Source organism: Canis lupus, chromosome 13 (assembly GCF_011100685.1).
Source record: "Canis lupus familiaris isolate Mischka breed German Shepherd chromosome 13, alternate assembly UU_Cfam_GSD_1.0, whole genome shotgun sequence".
Classification (NCBI taxonomy): Eukaryota; Metazoa; Chordata; class Mammalia; order Carnivora; family Canidae; genus Canis; species Canis lupus.
This window is the reverse complement of record NC_049234.1, coordinates 40,129,656-40,146,863: the sequence shown is the minus strand read 5'-3', so window position 1 is coordinate 40,146,863 and position 17,208 is coordinate 40,129,656. Positions and strand designations below refer to the sequence as shown.

Genomic DNA, 17,208 nt, shown 5'->3' with positions numbered 1-17,208 from the left:
GTCTGAAAGCAGCATTGATTTTGGTGAGTCAATATGAGGTTCCCATACGTCAGTGGTTCTGTTGGCAGGAGAAAGCACGATCTTGATACACTAGTGTCCTTTTGACGTAAAATTTCTATTTTGCCATAAAAATACAGATGTTAAAGTTGTGAGTTTCAGCTTTCAGGGTACCAAAAGCCACCGTCATACCTCAGGTTCAGAGCACCGGCTCTCCCAGGCCCCTGAGAGGAGGGACTGAGATAAGGAACCAAAGGAGGAAAGACCACATGAGTAACAGGCCGGGTAAGATGGGAGTGAAAGTGGAATATAGCAACACAGAGTCCGCCTTCTCCGACGAAGTGTCCAGCATCCCAGGCAAAGACGAAGCATTGAAGGGCTGTAGGGAGAAGAGAGCCGCGATGTGGTTGGAAAGACCCAGAAAATTTGTATGAAAGGGAACAGTCTCTGAAAACCTAAAGTTGAGCATTGACTTTTCTTTTATGAAAATGATTTCATGAACAAGATGGCTAGAAAAAACAGTTACACTCTTGGGTCCAACACCCTATTGACCAAAATCCTAAGAAGCGCCTTCTATAATGGGATATAGAAGCTATATATAATAAACGTTTGGATTTTTTTCCCCAAAATTTGTTAACTCCCTTGGAAAAGCCCTAAGTCTTCAAAAATAAGCCCTCCTATGCAAAGAAAATGAAAGATCCCATTCACAGCAACAACAGGAGAGGACTTCAGCCAGTTGTGTATATGGTTAGTGAGAAGAGAGCTAGAAAATTAGAGAAGTGAGAGAAATATTTAAAAAAAAAAAAGTTGAATAAACATCCCATGTTCCTGGATGGGAGGATCACTATTGAATCATCCGTTCTTCCCAATCAGAGAACCATTTGGGGAAAAAGAAAAAGAAAATACATCTTCTCTGCGTGATTGTAAGTGAGCCTAGGAAAAGAATCCTAAACGTGGAAAGAGAAGCTAGGGTCTAATTGAAAATAACGGTTTTATTATAACTATTTTGAATGTTTCACCCATCGGTGAAAATTGACGGTATTTCTGCTTTTTAAGGTAAAACTCGTGATTTTGATCTATGTGAGTAGCTGAGAGTTCATTAAATACACTTTGGAAAATAGAGGGAAAAAAGTAGCACTGCCCCTTGCCCGGAGGTAGGCACTGTTAACATGCCAGTCCTGCGGGGGGTTTACCTTAATCTGTACGCTTAACTTGGATCAAACGATTTATTCTTTCAACAGTGATGCAGCAAAGGGCTCTTCTAGTTGCTGGGGATACAGCAGGGAACAAAAGATAAAATCCCTGCCCTCAGGTTCTTATATTCTTGGGGGGGGGGGGTGAGTCTCATCGGCCTGTCGTGCAGTGCGTTGGCCGGTGGCAAGTGCCACGGAGAACCGTAGGGTAGGAAGGACGTGGGAGTGGGAGTGGGGTGCAGCTCTAGGTGGAGAGGTCATGGAGGCACCACCAAAAAGTGGCCTTGCCCGGAGATCAAAAGACCTGGTAGGGACATAGGCCAGGGTGGAAGGGCTATGAAGTGTGCAGAGTCCGGATTTGGGTGGGGAGGACGGTTTTTATTAATTTCTTTCAACATTTTTATTTGACAAAATGTACCTAATTGACTGTTGATCAGTTCAAACATCTTTATAGGCGTACGGTTTAGGGATGCACTCGCCGCGTTGTGCGGCCATCGCCACCATCCGTCTCCAGGACTTTTCCATCGCGTCAAACTGAAACTCCAGACGCAAAAAACAATTACCCCGTTCCCTCCTCCCTCCAACCCCTGGCAGCCACTGCTCTACTCTCTGTCTCTGAATCTGACGGCTGCGCGTACCTCACAGACATGGAATCTGTAATGTGCCCTTTTGTGTCCGGCCGATTTCATTCAGCAGGGTTCATCTGTTACAGCATGTGTCCAAAAACAAAAATTTTTTTAGACTGATACCCCGTTGTATGTAGTTTATCCGCTTATCTATTTCATTTATCCATTTACCTATTTGCCCGCATTTCACTTACCTATTTATCTATTGATACTTCCACCTTCTGGCTGTTGTGAATGACGCTGCTGTGACCATGGATGCGGATTTTGTTATTAAGTAGAGCAGATGGGATTTGCCAAAGGCTGGATGTGCAGTTTGGGAGAAAAGCGGGAAGCAAGGATGACTCCTCTAAGTTTTTTTGGCCAGAGCAGCTAGAAGGATAAAATCTATTTGTTGAGATGGGGAAGACTGGGGGGAATAGATTCTTCTAATTATTTGACATTGCAAAGGATTCACATAGCTGATAAAAGGCTTCGTTAATGTTGGGAGGAGACTTTCGTTCTCTTCCTGCCCATTCTACGTCCTCTCCTGACTCCCCCCCCAAATTACAGCATTTCCAGTTATACTTTCCCCAATTCACTAAAATATTTCTGTTGGTTCGGCTGGGGCAGGGGGTAGTTTAACACACCTCGCTTTTAGTGAATGTTGCTCGGCTTTGTTCGTTTTAAAATTTTATTTTTGAGTAACCTCTACACTCAACAGGGGGCTCGAACCCACAGCCCCAAGTTCAAGAGTCATACGCTCTACTGACTAAGCCAGCTGGGCAGTTCTGCTGCTTGGCTTTTTTTTTTTTTTTTTTTTTTTACAGAAAAGACAACCTGTGTTGAAAAAGGACAGTTAAGGAGCTGGATCCACCTTTTATCCCAGCTCCCCAGGTCACATAAACACCCAGTTGTAACTGCTCCACGCCAGGACACAGGAAAGCCAAGCCAACTGTACCCGCCACATCTCGGGAGCAGGGTCCCAATGCTCTGGTGTTTCTTTCAGTCTCTCCAAACACTGGGTTGTAAGAATTTATTTATTCAATAGTCATTTACTGAGCACCTGCTCGGTGGTTGAGCACTTTGGTTGTGAGAATTCATCAAGATATACTTCTTCCTCTTAAAGAGATTATGGTCTAATTGGAAGACAAAGGAGCACCTAGAAAATGGGTGATAGAAATAGAAGCCCAGGGTAGAGCCAGCTAAGCGGTGTCTAAGGAGGGAGGTACCATCTGATGGGAAAATTGTTTACTTTTAAGGAAAGGGCCCAAGGATGGGAGTAAGCATGGGCACCTTCCCAGAACTGGAGCACCCGTGTGTAGCGAGGGCTGGGAGCTGGCTTCAGAGATGGCACGTGGGAAGCAAGCAGAAGTCACGTGGGCGGGGTCTTAAGATCATATAAAGGAGTTTGCACTCTACCCCCCGGGGCAGTATGAAGCCACCGAATGGGTTTAATCCAAGAAACGCTAAAATCTAATTTGCACTTGGGAAGTATCCCTTTGACTGCAGTGTGGAGACGTGGCTAGAAGCCGAGCACCACAGGCGTCACTAAGTCCAGCTTGCAGGCTGTCAGGAGGCTGGGCACGTTTTGGTTTTTTGTTTTTGTTTTTTGTTTTTCTGGGCACGTCTTGGACAGAGATGACGGCGGCAGGGTTGCCAAAAAGCCGATAGGCCCGAAGATGTCAAGCAGCACAGAACCCGATGGTGTGAAGGGACCAGAATGGAGTCCGGTTCTGTGTCTGTGTCTTACACGGTTGGTGATGAAGCCATTCCCTAGACAGTTCGCACGACGGAAGAGCAGGTTTGGGGGGCGGGGTGGGGAGCAGCGTGCGTGAGGTTTGAGATGTGTCGAGTTCCGAGTCCCCGTGCGGTGTTCAAGTTCAGAGCTGGACGGTGTGTTTGAAGCACACGCAAGAGATGTGAACCCCAGGGCGAGGTTGTGACTGGTCCCCGTATAAGAGGAGAAGCCGCCAGCCTTCCCGGGGATGTGTTTACTGGTAACAGAAGCCGCGGACACTGCTAGGATCCCTTACCTTCCCCTTTATTCAGGGCTCGTTTGGACAATCCATCGTGTAAGAATTACGGCCTGTGCCCGGCCTCCTGAACAGCGGGGATGCTACCCTGCAATGTGGAAGTGCATCGGAACCAGCCGCCTGGTGACCTGTCGGCCTTCACGGCTTTCATGGCTGTTCTCCTCCCTACCAGAACCCACAGCGAGTATCCGCATTCCCCACAAGTACTTCGGCGGGAGGCGTGCGTAAGCAAAACGTGGCAAAAGTGCCCCGTGGTGGATGACTACATTTAGAAACCTTGACTTAGAAAACCGTTGCGGGGCGCCCGGCTGGCTGGTTGGAAGAGCACGTGACTCTTGATCTCGGGGTCATGAGCTTGAGCGCCGTGTTGGGTGTAGAGGTTACTTAAATAAAGCCATGAATCAGTGAACAGGTAGCTGTTCAGTAGGGTCCTTTGCGGTGGTGTCTCAAAGCCTCAGATGTGCTGCCGTGCAGTGTGACGCGTCAGGAGGGTGCTGCTGGGGTTTCGGTTATCCCCTTACTACGGCCTGGGCCCTGACGGGCTTCTCGGGGGCCGTGCTCTCAGGCCTGATAACCCCAGAGCAATTCCACGGGATCCGAACCTATCCGCAGAAGCTGTCCCAAGTTCCGACACGCAGCTCCAGAAATTGAATTATCCGATTAGCAGGAATGAATGTTTACGTCCTTGATGCACGTTGCCAAATGCCTCTCCAGAGGCGAGGACGTGGCCAACGGAAATATAAATCGTTACAAAGGGCTGTTTCTCCCACACCAACCGTGACAGTCAATTGTTCCAATCTGATCTGATCTGTCCTGTTTCTATGACGACACACAGGCGCAACATTTTTTCCGTGGTATTGATTACTTGCTGCGGCTTTCGTGAATACCTTCTCTGGTCTTTTGGCCTAATGTGTCGGGTCCTTAGCTATTCTTATGAAGATAAATGGTCTATTTTTATAAGCAGATATTAAGGCCGGATTTCATATATTTGTGGCATTCGCCCAGTTTCTTACCATTTGCTTTTTCGTTATGTTCTTTTCGAACGTGTGGAGCTTATACATTTTTATGAGTCCAATCTTTAAAGCCTCTTTTTATAGTTTGTTGTTTTGTTTTGTTGTTTTGTTTTTTTTACTGTTCTTAAGCTTAGAAGTCCTTTCATAAAGCTTTATCTAGACACTTAATAATCACTTCTTGGTTTTTCGTTATTATTGGCATGAACTCTTCACCTCCCTGGAATTTGTGTTAATTTATCTCGCTGCCCTTCCCTCCCTGTGCTAAACAACCAAGCAAGATTTACAGGGCTGTTTTCGGAATAATTTCCCCTTCCTAAAGGGATATATTATGCCCGGGCAGGCTCTAATAATTCTTACAAGAAGGATATTTGTGTCCATTTCCGGAATGAACAAACTGAGGTGAGCGGTCAGTCCCCGGGTCAGTGGCAGCGCTGAGCCGCGTGTACCGAGCCGTAAGGTGGGGAAGGCCGGGACACCTGCCAGCCGCCGCCGCAGCTCCCGCAGCTCCCGCCGCTCGCTTCCTTTGATACTGTGACGAACCGGTCTTCCTTAAAGCTCGGCCTGGGGGAGGGGGGAGCCCCAGAAAGAACAAGAGGCCTAGAGCGATTTAAGAAATGTGAAAATTTAATGAGGCGAGCGAAGCTGCTTAGTCCTGCCAGTCGTCACGGCGGCCGGTCCGCAGCACTGGGTCGACTACCGGGGGCTCCGCGCTTCTCCCCAAGGCTGAGGCGGGCAGGGCGGCGGTGCCAGGACTGCTCCAGGGAGGTCCGGGGCACCCCAGGACTCCCCGAGGGGCCTTCTTTGGCCAGCACCCGCACCTGCTCCCAGAGCCGGGCCACACCTGGTCCCAGAGCCAGGCTGTACCTGGTCCCTGAGCTGGGCCACACCTGGTCCCAGATCCCTGCCACACCTGGTCCCAGATCCCAGGCTCACCTGGTCCCAGAGCCAGGCCATACCTGGTCCCTGAGCTGGGCCATACCTGGTCCCAGATCCCGGCCACACCTGGTCCCAGAGCCAGACCGCACCTGGTCCCAGAGCCAGGCTGCACCTGGTCCCAGATCCCAGGCTCACCTGGTCCCAGATCCTGGCCACAGGGCCGTGCTCCGCCACGTGCCCTGGGTGGGAAAGGCAGGCTGGAGGTGAGCAGCGCATCCCTGGAGCGTGCAGACAGGTGGCACGTGTAGACTGCGTGTCCTACACAACTGACCTTGGGACCCCGCGAAGGGCAGAAGAGTCGTCTGCGGTGTGGGAAAGCAGGCGGCCGAGGGGCCCCGTGGTGCGGTCGGAGGGGCAGCCCCCACCCAGGGCCCCTGCCTGGCCCGGAGGCACCTAGGCCCGCACTCCGCTGTGCAGCCCCCGCCCCCTCAGTGGAGTCGAGCTACCCCTGGTCCCTGGCGCCCCATCTGGGCCCGGCAGCCCCGGGTGGCTGGGGCGTGGGCAGGGCCTCCACTCACCGGCCTTGCTGGGGGGCCCCCCCCAGGGCGCCCACATTCCATTTGGCCAGAGAGGCCTGGGGGGTTCGGGGGGGGGGGGCTGCTAGCCACGACCCCCCAGCCCTCCACTGTGGGGGGAGCCCACAGCCCCATTGTCTGGGCGCCTTCCCCGACCTGCCTGCGGGGCAACGTGTGAAAAGTTAGAGACAAAACTGGTCTCTACAGACTGAGGGGGAGCTTTCTCTACAGAAAGGAAGGAAATACCTCTGTGGGATTTTATTTTTTTCTCTTCCCCTCCCTTCTCCATCCAAAAAATACAAAGAGACTCTGTCTTTAATGCGAATGTCGGCTTTAAATCTTTTAGGTTTGGATTAACTCTGCAAAAGAAAAAAAAATCTGACAGCCTTTCAGATATGACGCAGAAAAACTTTTTTCCCCTCAATTCACGTTGTTCATTTGTAAAGCCAAAGGCTGGTGGACTGAATAGTGGGCGCCAGTTGCTTCCCATTCATAGTTAACATCACAATGGTCAGAATTAGCAGCCCAGAGACTCCACCACCACTTTTGCCTTTTCCACCAGCGACGTTTAGTACAAGGTGGCAAAGGCAGGCATAAATCGTTCTTCCTTTGCCCCTAAACTAAAATAGATTAAAATGAAGGCAAGCAAATGAGGCATTTTCAGCTGCAGGACATAGACTCTTATCCACCTTTCACCCCAGAAGGAAAAAGAAATGTAGTTGGGTTTGTGTGTGTTTGAGCATTTTTCTTTTTGCTTTTTTTTTTTTTTTTTGCAGTTACCTCACTAAAAAGCTTCCTTCAATCTAAACAAAACCCACTGATTTGATAGACATTTCCTATTACATAGTAATTGTTGGTTTTCACTATTGAAGATGTCAGCAAACATGTTGAATATCATGCTTTGCTTATAAAATAAAGTGACTTTTATGTGAATATTTTTCGTCTTGTTGGTGTCTAGAATATAGGTGCTGTTTCACTGAATCCACGTGGCCACATTTATTTTCTGAAATTCTTTTGTAATGGCATCTTTTTAAACATGCTCAGAGCTATTTAATCCTATATAAGGGGGAAAAAAAGACCATAACATCCTTGAACTGACAGGCTATCTCAATGAGGCCCTGTTTAATGCAAAAAAAAAAAAAAAATCAAGCAACCGTTCCTGGTCTTCCATTGATCGTCAAAACGGATAGGTAATCTCAAACTTAGTTTAAAAATCTCAAACTTAATTTAAAATTAGTGATCCTCATATTAGGCAAAGATTGATTAGGATCGTTAACACCATAAGAAACTCTAGGTCATTTTTAACTCCCAAACCACACTTAATTTAAAGAAAAAAAATTCTTGTGATTTTGAGCAGAGTATAAATGTGCATGCATGAGTGACGGCTTTTTAACGGAGTCGCAGCAATATATTTATGCGCTTGAGTGGGCACTGCAAATTTAGTCTGATAAATAGCCTCAAAGTGAAACAAAATATTTCTTTTGGTTTTATTGTATGACATACTCCTTTTAAACTCCGTGTAATCTGATTATATTACAGAGGGATTTTATTTTATTATAATTGCAAATAGCTAATAGATTTATTAATTTTTTAGCCATAGAATCATTTTCTTTGCAACCTGAAAGTTTCTGATATAGTGATTTGTTATTTAATACAGAGGAATGGTTGAAATTATTTTTAATACACTGTTATTTGGGGTTTACACACTAATACTTGGTTTGACTTTAGCAGTAACAGGACATACCAATAGGAGTCATGTAAATCTTTGAACCAAATTTTATTCTAATGTAGATATCTTAATTTGACTATACTGTATCGTGATTTATCTGGATGATTTTTTTAAATTTGTCTAATATTTTACAAAAGTTAATTTTTATTTGCCAGGAATAGTAAATTTGGTTTCTAAGTAGGATTTAATTTACATGTTGTATTATAAGAGAATGTAAGCCAGAGTATTATTTGAAATTTGCTCCAAAAGATTGGTTTTGATATTCTATGTTATAAAAAAAGGTCAAAGTTTATTACTCCGCATATTGACCGCAGTAATAAAAACCTCACGTAAAAAAGTATGAAAATATTTGGCACATGATAAAACCTTGCTCTATTAGCTGCTTAAGGGGGAAACAAATGGATGTAGTAAATACATGTCTTAACACATTTGGCTTTTAATTCCACATCGTGCCCAAGTTTGGATTTAAAGTCCTTGTTTATCCTCTCGCAGAGTGAGATTTTTAAAAATCATTTTACCTAAAATCGTATGAAAACTAAACATGAATGGCGTGCGTCTTGGTTGCTCAGGTAATGTCGTTTCTGATGGTTTCCTCAGGCTGCCATGCTGTTCAGTTCCGGCGTCTTCTGGATGGGCCTGTTGTTCATCCCTGTGGCATCATTACTTCTTGATGTGGTGTACAAAGTGTGAGTATAGTTCTCAGTTATATACACAAAAATGTAGATGTATATTAGTCCTCAGAGGTCTCCGGTTTATAACATCAGGCCGAGGATGTAGTTCACAAAGTGGGAATTAGTAATATTAATTAATTGTGCATCTGTAAATAAAGAAGAAATGAGTGACTAAGGAATTAGGAAATTAGTGTGAAGATGGAATGAGAAGTAAAGCAAGTACTTTCAATGAATATTAAACAGTACACTGTTAGAAATCAGCTCAAGGAACGCCTGGGAGAGTCTGCCTTAGGCTCAGGGCGTGATCCTGGGGTCCCCGGATCGAGTCTCGAGTCGGTCTCCCACAGGGACCCTGCTTCTCCCTCTGCCTGTGTCTCTGCCTCTCTCTCTCTCTCTCTGTTTCTCATGAATAAATAAATAAAATCTTTAAAAAAAAAAAAAAGAAGAAGAAAGAAAGAAAGAAAGAAGAAAGAAAGAAAGAAAGAAAGAAAGAAAGAAAGAAAGAAAGAAAGAAAGAAAGAAATCAGCTCAAAAAATCCATTCAAGGTAGAAGAAAAATCTGTTATCTCAAAACACATATATTTTATTAATGAACAGTAGTTGGGAAAAAAACAGGTTTTCACCTACCTTTTTCAAAGCAAGGTACAATATAGATCGGAAGAAACTAAAACTTGATTAGAAGAAACTGGAATGAAACAAAAACTTTAGTTTTCCTCAAGGACTATCAGTTTTAAAAATGGTATCTCTTCCCAGAAAAATAAAGATATCATTAAAGTTAATTACATGACGTTTTTTTAAGAACTGTAAGAGCTGAAAAAAAATAATAAGAACTGTGAGAGCTTTAATAGTATAAATCTAAACCATTCCTTGGAAGACTGTTGTTTCTGTAATTACATAATGCTCCAAATTACTGTGATTTTTTTTTTTTTTTTTTTTTTTTTTTAGATTCTATTGAAAAATGCTTGCCTGTACTCTGGTTCCTGTTGTACCTAGCAGCACATAATAAACCAGTTTTGCAAAGTGTTACAAAGTCTGCACACAAAGATTTACATGCAAATGCTTTTTTCTGTCCCTCCCAGCATCAAGAGGACTGCTTTTAAAACCTTAGTAGATGAGGTTCAGGAGCTGGAGGCGAAATCTCAAGACCCAGGTGCAGTTGTGCTTGGAAAAAGGTAAAGTGCCCATCAAACATGTTCTTCCCCAAGAGAACTTTAGGTTTTACTGGTGGTAAGAAATAGGCGGTAAAACTTAGAAGTAAGTGGTAAAACTCCTATTTATCACCTAAGATGAATGAGGCTGGCAGTCGATGACCCATTTCAGAATCAGAGGGACGTGGATTGAGATCAACTCCGTCCTTCACTGAGCTGTGTGACCTGAGCCAACTGGCTCAATGCCCTTGAGCCTCAACTTTCTCGCCTATAAAATGAGGATAATAATACTTCCCTCATGGCTCATTTTTAGAATTAAGTAAGATATAATCGACGAAGCAGGTATCTAGGTGTCTGGCCTTCATGAGCCTTAAATTAATGGTCGTTACAAATATTATTGTATTATTAAAATGAAAGGGGGTAAAAAACAAAAAGTCTTTTAGCTTGAAACAATTTCCGTAACAAAATAGTAGGTGATGGAAATGAGCGCGGATACAGGGCAGCGTGTGCTGCGCTGGGGACGGAGCCCGCGTGCGTCCAGGTGCCGTGGCCTGTCGCCCGGGTCCCTCCCGCACCGCCACCCCAGCCAAACAGGGTCGGAAACTGATCAAGTTCACCGCGGTCACAAAACAATGTTGGAAAGGAATCTGAAGGATTCGGAGACGGTCCGTGGTAACAAGATGATGGCGGAGTCAGGTGCAGGAAGGGGGCTCAGGCTTAGTCTACACCACAGGCAACACGTGTGTGTCTGCCACTCACAGAGCACTCCCTAGGTGCTGGGCACTGCACACACGCTGCCCATGGGATCCCCCCAGGATCCCAGACAGATTAATCACCCCGTTCTTCCCAGAGGAGGAAACTGGGACTTGCAGTTCTCACTCAGAAATCACAAAGCAGGGCCTCAAGCCCACATCGACCAATTCTGGAGCCCCTGCTCCTACCCATTCACTCTTCTCCCCCCTTTGCTGTCTTCTAAGACTAAGGGATACCAGCAAAAACAGCCCCCGCCAGCCTGGCCGCGTGCTTGACCTCTTGCCCTCCTCTGGGTTGGCGTCCCTGGGTTGGACCCTGGGGAGCTCAGTGGTTCGGCATCTGCCTCGGGCTCAGGGCATGACCCCAGGGTCCTGGGATCAAATCCCTTGTCGGACCCCCGCAGGGAGCCTGCTTCTCCCTCTACCTGTGTCTCTGCCTCTCTCTGTGTGTCTCTCAAGAATAAATAAATTAAATAAGAAGAAAGAAAAGAAAAGAAAAGAAAAGAAAAGAAAAAAAGAAAGAAAGAAAAAGAAAGAAACAGAAAAAGAAAAAGAAAGAAAAAGAAAGAAGAAAGAAGGAAAAGAGAAGGAGGACAGATACTGCCCCCTTCCGCCGCGTCACTCCAACTGCCTACTCCGCACTCTACCTCCCTCCCACCCCACTCCCCTCCCGCCCTACCACTCACCGCCCCTCCCCTCCACCCACCCTCCTTCCACATCTCCCTCAACCTCACTCTCAGCTGCCTGCCTTCCCCCCTTCCTTCCTTCCTTCCCTCCCTCCCCTTTCTCCTCTCCCTCCCTTCCTCCCTCCCCTTTCTCCTCCTTCCTCTCCTTCTTCCTTCCTTCCCCCCTCCCCCCCTCCTCCCCTCCTCCCTCCCTCCCTCCCTCCCTCCCTCCCTCCCTCCCTCCCTCCCTCCCCTCCCTCCCTCCCTCCCTCCCTCCCTCCCTCCTCCCTCCCTCCCTCCTCTCCTTCCTTCCTTCCCCCCTCCTTCCCTCCTTCCTTCCTTCCTTCCTTCCTTCCTTGCCTTCCTTCCTTCCCCCTCCCTCTTCCTTCCTTCCTTCCTTCTCCCTCCCTTCCTCCCCCCCCCCTTCCTTCCTTCCTTCCCTCCCTCCCTCCCTCCCTCCTCCCTCCCTCCTCCCTTCCCCTTCCTTCCTTCCCTTCCTTCCTTCCTTCATTCCTTCCTTCCTCCCTTCCTTCCTTCTCCCTCCCCCTCTCTTCCTTCCTTCCTTCCTTCTCCCTCCCTTCCTCCCCCCCCTTCCTTCCTTCCCTCCTCCCCTTCCCCCTCCTTCCTTCCCTCCCTCCCTTCCCTCCCTTCCCTTCCCTTCCTTCCTTCCTCCCTCCCTCCTACCCTTCCCTCCCTCCCTCCATCCTCCTCCCCGCCCTCCCTCCCTCCTCCTCCCTCCCTCCCTCCCCTCCTCCCTTCCGTTGCCCCTCCCGTCCCGCCCCCTACTTTGAGAGTTCTGAGCTCCGCTCCCGCCGCCGTCCCCGTCTGGTCCGCTGCTGCCACAGAGGGTTGCTCCGCCAACCTTCACTCTCTCACTGTAGCTGCAACAGGGACGTGCAGGACCCGAGCTCACAAAATTGTGACTCGGACTGTAGACTGAGGACCGTGAGGGGGGCTCGTGCGTCCCGCGTGCGTCCAGGTGCCGTGGCCTGTCGCCCGTGCTGTCACTGCCCCTAGCAGGACATTGCTTGTACCGAGGAGCGTACTCACAGGCCTTAGGTCGAGGCCCGGGTCAAGGCCTGCGTGCGATCCCTGCTCGTCCCGGCTCCTAGCACGTGGGCGACTCTGGCAGTGCAGGAGTCGAGCTGAGGTTGTGATGTGACCTCGTGTCCTGGTGACTCAGTGGCTCTGCCATGTGGGCCGCTCCTGCCACGAAAAAAAGAATAAGTCACAGGGGCCCTTGGGTGGTCAGTCGGTTGAACATCCAACTCTTGATTTCAGCTCCGATCATGACCTCAGGGTCATGAGATTGAGCCCCACATCAGGGCTCCCTGCTGGGCAGGGAGCCTCCTTCTCCTCCTGCCCCCCCCCCCAACATTTACCTGCTCACTCGCTCTCTCTCTCTCTCTCTCTAAAATAAATCTTTAAAAAAATAAGTCAGAGGAGCACCTGACTGGCTCATTGACCTAGACCATGTGGCTCTTGATGTTGGGTTGTGAGTTTGGACTCAACGTTGGGTGTAGAGATAAATAAAAAAGAGAGAGAGAGAGCCTGAAAGGAATGACGTGAGCTCCACCTAAGCGAGCAGCTTTCCCATAGAGGGTGCGCAGGTAAGTTTCCGCGGCTGCGTCATTTGCCTACAGTGACGGCTCAGCCTTTCTCAGGAACGAGTTTGCTGTCAGCTGAAGGCCACAGACGAGGCCCGGGGAGGCCCCACGGCCCCCGATGCGGATGCTGCGCCCTCCTGCAGGGCACTGGCTGCCGGAGAGGAGCCAAGGGGCCCATGAGGGCAAGAGAATGGTGACTGCTCGGAAAAGTCTCCGCTCGGAATAACGAACAACGTTCGAGAGTAACTAGGAATCATCACGTGGATTTCGCTGCCAGGATCTTTTTTTTTTTTTTTTTTTGAGACTTTATTTGTAAGAAATCTCTACACCCAATGTGGGGCTCGCGTGCTCACAGCCCCGAGATCAAGACTCGCAGGTGCCCCGCGGACACAGTGACGTTAGGAACCTCGGAATGAGATTGATGTAAAATCTCAAAAAAGTTAGATCATCTTATCTACATTTCCAAAGAGGAGGAAATCATGATTTCTGCGTGTTCAAGCAATATCAGACCTATTTTGGTTGCAGAACACCGGGTTATTGTACACCCCCCTGCCTTCGCACCTGCTGCTCCCGTGTTGAGAAGCTGATGCCCTCCTACAGACGGGCGGTCTAATCCCGACAATTCTCAAAACTCAACTCAGGTGCGATTATCTCGCCTTTCCTGGAGTGAAGTTAGTCCTACTCTACTGTCTGAGCGCCTCGTGCTCCTGTTGTTACAGGTATTACAGTGTGTGTGTTTACCGTGTGTCTCAGTTTCCCCCACTGGACTGAGGGCCTTGAAGAAGCAGCCTCCTTGTCAGTCTGAACCATGACCCAGCACCTAGCGCAGATCCAGGAACACCGTAGCGCACGATGGGCGATCGGATGGTCCAGGGCAGGAATGGAGGAGTGAATGAATGAATGGATGAATGAATGAATGAATGAATGAATGAACGAACGAACAGGTGAAAGAATGGCTGAGTAGTGGGTGGTAAATAAATAACTGACCCATGGGTAGTCTCAATAGAAACACGATTCAGAAGAACATAGAACCCCACATAGGTTCCATCTCCCGAACGAGTCATCCGAGGTAGCCGTGGCTGACCTCTCACCTAGATGGAAGTGGTAACGGTCTTGTAAGTTGATCGGCCCCGATTTTTTTTTCTTTTTTCTTAACTATTAGTCTTTTTTTTTAAAGATTTTATTTATTTGACAGACAGAGAAAGAGGCACAAGCAGAGGGCAGCGGGTGCAGGGAGAGGGAGAAGCAGACTCCCCGCGGAGCAGGGAGCCCGACCAGGGGCTCGACCCCGGGCCTCTGGGACCCTGAGATCACGACCTGAGCTGAGGGCAGACGCTCAACCCACAGAGCCCCCCAGGCGCCCCAGCCCCAGTTTTTTTCTGCCTCCACCAAGCGCTACGGTGGAGTCAGGCTCCACACAAAGGGAAACTGCATCAGAGGAACCGTAACTTCTAAGCACTGTGTCCAGATTAGCTTTCACGATCATGTATTTCTCGTATGTGCTCGTGTTCAAGAACTAAAACATTCTGGTTAAAACAATCTTGTGTTAGCAGAAATGCTAGGTCCCTCACCGTACTATCCAGAGAATTACAATATATTCATTCCAATTGAACATGGGAATTGGGGGGAGGGAGATGTAGCTCATCGCCCGAGTACAGTTAATACTGCTTTTGAACCTCGGGTCGCGGTAGAAATCAGTTTAAGGTGTTGGGAGAATGAATGCACGTCTTACCTCTGACCTCTGTGTAGCTGTTGGCTTACTGGTTTTGGTGAAGAAAACAACGTCTATGCTATGAAACCCTGTTTTTGCTGTTACTTTTCGCAGACAGGCTCCAACACTAGGGAGCCTAGGAATCTATAATTCCAAGATGAAAAAAAAAAAAAATTGGAATTCAATTTTTTTTTCCCTTAGGTTCATAGCAAACATTTGCTGGAAAAAACCTAAAACTGTTTGTTCTATAAATATAAGAGGCATTAATGGTGTTTATGTTTTTCTGTAGTGTAAATATTTATGCACTTTATAGCAGAAAATGTAAATTTTTTGGAATATGGGCCTCTGGGATCTCACTGGGGGTATTACATCTATAAGTTGTGTGTGACATCTCACTTTTTCTAGAAACAAAACTATAACAAAAACAAATGTGAATTCAAAAACCCCAGTGCTTGAAAATAAGGAATCGTAGACCCTGGGCTCGGGCAGGGCAGCCACCTCTGGACACCTTTCATGAGTGTGGGAAGGAGGGCATCCTACAGACAGGCAAATACCATCATGAGAGTCATCATTTTTTTTTTTTTAAAGATTCTATGTATTTATTCCTGAGAGACCCAGAGAGAGAGAGGCAGAGACCCAGGCAGAGGGAGAAGCAGGCTCCCTGCTGGGAGCCCGATGCTGGACTCGATCCCGGGACCCCCTGGGCCGAAGGCAAACGCTCAACCGCTGAGCCCCCCGGGCACCCCCATAATTTTTTTATATCTGACTGTAGATGTCAGCCAGCACAGCAGCAGCAGCAGCCATTACTAAATAAATAGTTTTACCCTAGGATCTTCAGGTCATTCCTCCTTAATTTGTCCATCACTGTGCCCTTAGCTTTAAAGACAGAGCACGGAAGGCTAGAGGTCAGGTCATTTGGCCTTGTGGACGGCGATGGTGGCCTCTTCCAACCTTGCTCTGTATTATTTATCTTTCAAAACAGCCATTTTTACATTGCCCCCCAACCAACAGAAAAGGAACTATATTGCTCAGTTTCCCCATGGATTTGTATCTGTGTTACATACGGAATCTCAGCAGAGGTCTAGGATAGGAGCACATACCCAGTGTTTTGCCCTAAGCTAAAGCTTTGTCCTACAGGAAAAAAAAAATTGAATTTCAAAGTTTTGGGGGTTTTGTTTTGTTTTGTTTTGCATCTTGGAATTATAGATGCTTAGGCTCCCTAGCGTTGGAGCCTGTCTGCAAAAAAGTAATGGCAAAAACAGGGATTCATAGCATAGACGTCATTTTCTTCACCAAAACCAGTGGTCAGAGGGAAGACTTGCATTTCTTCTCCCAACACCTTCCCACGATGGGAGCCCTTGTGTCCGGCATTTGTAAAGGGAAGTGGAGGAGTGTGACGTGTTCTCTCCTCCGGAGCACAGACCAGGGCGGCCGTCCTGTCCCTACACTAACACGTTCCGCGAATGGTGCGTCCTCCACTCTCGGGGGATCCGTTTTAATGAGTCAACCAGAAGAGCTTGCCAGCCCACCATAAAGACCATCGCGAATTAACCGCTCTTCAAAACCTACTGAAAATACCTGAAGGCAACGTGTTCCGGGACTGTAAATAGGTTTTTGCCTATGCTTAATGTTTCTAAATGAAGTCTTATGTTAAAACACGGTGTTTTGAAACACCTTACCTCTGGGACGCCTGTGGGGCTCAGGGGTTGAGCATCTGCCTTTGGCTCAGGGCCTGACCCCGGGGTCCTGGGATCGAGTCCTGCGTGGAGCCTGCTTCTCCCTCTGCCTGGGTCTCTGCTTCTGTCTCTGTGTCTCTCATGGATAAATAAATAAAGTCTTCAAAAAAAAAAAAAAGCCACCTTACCTCTACCAGATTCTGAAGCTGAAACATTTTCATGGGCTTGGAAATAAGGAGACGGTGTTTAAGTGGCACTTGCGTAATTGCATTGAGCAAATTTTGAATTTGCGTAGCGTGGCACGTAAATGAACGAGCACACAAAATTAACACTAGGGACTCAGAGCCGTGATTAAGATGGGGTCTTTACACGAGCAGTTCTCCAAGTCTTTTTCTCCTTCTCGCGGCGCTAAGCTAGTCCAGAAAGACCCGAGTTTCAACGCGTGTGTTAATGTTGCCGTGTTGCCCGTAGACCGTATAATGTGACTTGACAGGAGCAGCGGTGCCCGTAAGAAGCGCTGAGAACTACGTCATTTTGAAACGTTGAGTCGCTCCCGAAAGGGGTAGGAGAAGGCTAGAGCCCCATCGTCGTCGTCATCATCATCATCATCATCATCATCATCATCATTGCTCCTTGTTAGCACCATCCCGTGGAGGGCACTTGGGTTTCGCAGGAGGGACTCCGCCCTACAAGAACCAAGGCAAGGGGCTCGGTGAGCTCAGGGAAAAACACACACAGAAACCCTAGTAGTTTTCCTAGTGGGGACATTAGACTAAAACTCCGGTGCAGCAGGAGACGCGTCGTGTGGAGCCGACGTTGACTCCACGCCGGGGCCTCGGGAAGGATCCTCACAAAGTCGTCTTGTTGTTTTGGGACCGTCTCTGTTCTGGGTGATTTTTTTGTGCGTGTGATAAATTCCTCGGGAGCTGGGGCCGTGGGAAAGGTGGAGAGGGTTAG

The 17,208-nt window shown here is 47.8% G+C and overlaps 1 protein-coding gene and 1 long non-coding RNA gene across 7 annotated transcripts in view; one reads left to right on the top strand and one right to left on the bottom strand.

Moving 5' to 3' along the window:
* Window positions 1–17,208, top strand: part of ATP8A1 (ATPase phospholipid transporting 8A1) — a 224,355-nt gene that overhangs the window by 199,130 nt on the left and 8,017 nt on the right. For all 6 annotated transcript variants that reach the window (XM_038555963.1, XM_038555961.1, XM_038555959.1 and 3 more), the window contains 2 exons: window positions 8,619–8,707; window positions 9,772–9,864. In XM_038555963.1, coding sequence (XP_038411891.1) covers window positions 8,619–8,707; window positions 9,772–9,864 — 182 coding nt within the window. The remainder of the gene's footprint in view (window positions 1–8,618; window positions 8,708–9,771; window positions 9,865–17,208) is intronic.
* On the bottom strand, window positions 8,287–16,975 carry LOC119874450. Its single transcript, XR_005368972.1, has 3 exons — window positions 16,440–16,975; window positions 12,044–12,463; window positions 8,287–8,838 (listed from the first exon to the last, which is right to left on the bottom strand). It is a non-coding gene; the product is annotated as an uncharacterized LOC119874450 (long non-coding RNA).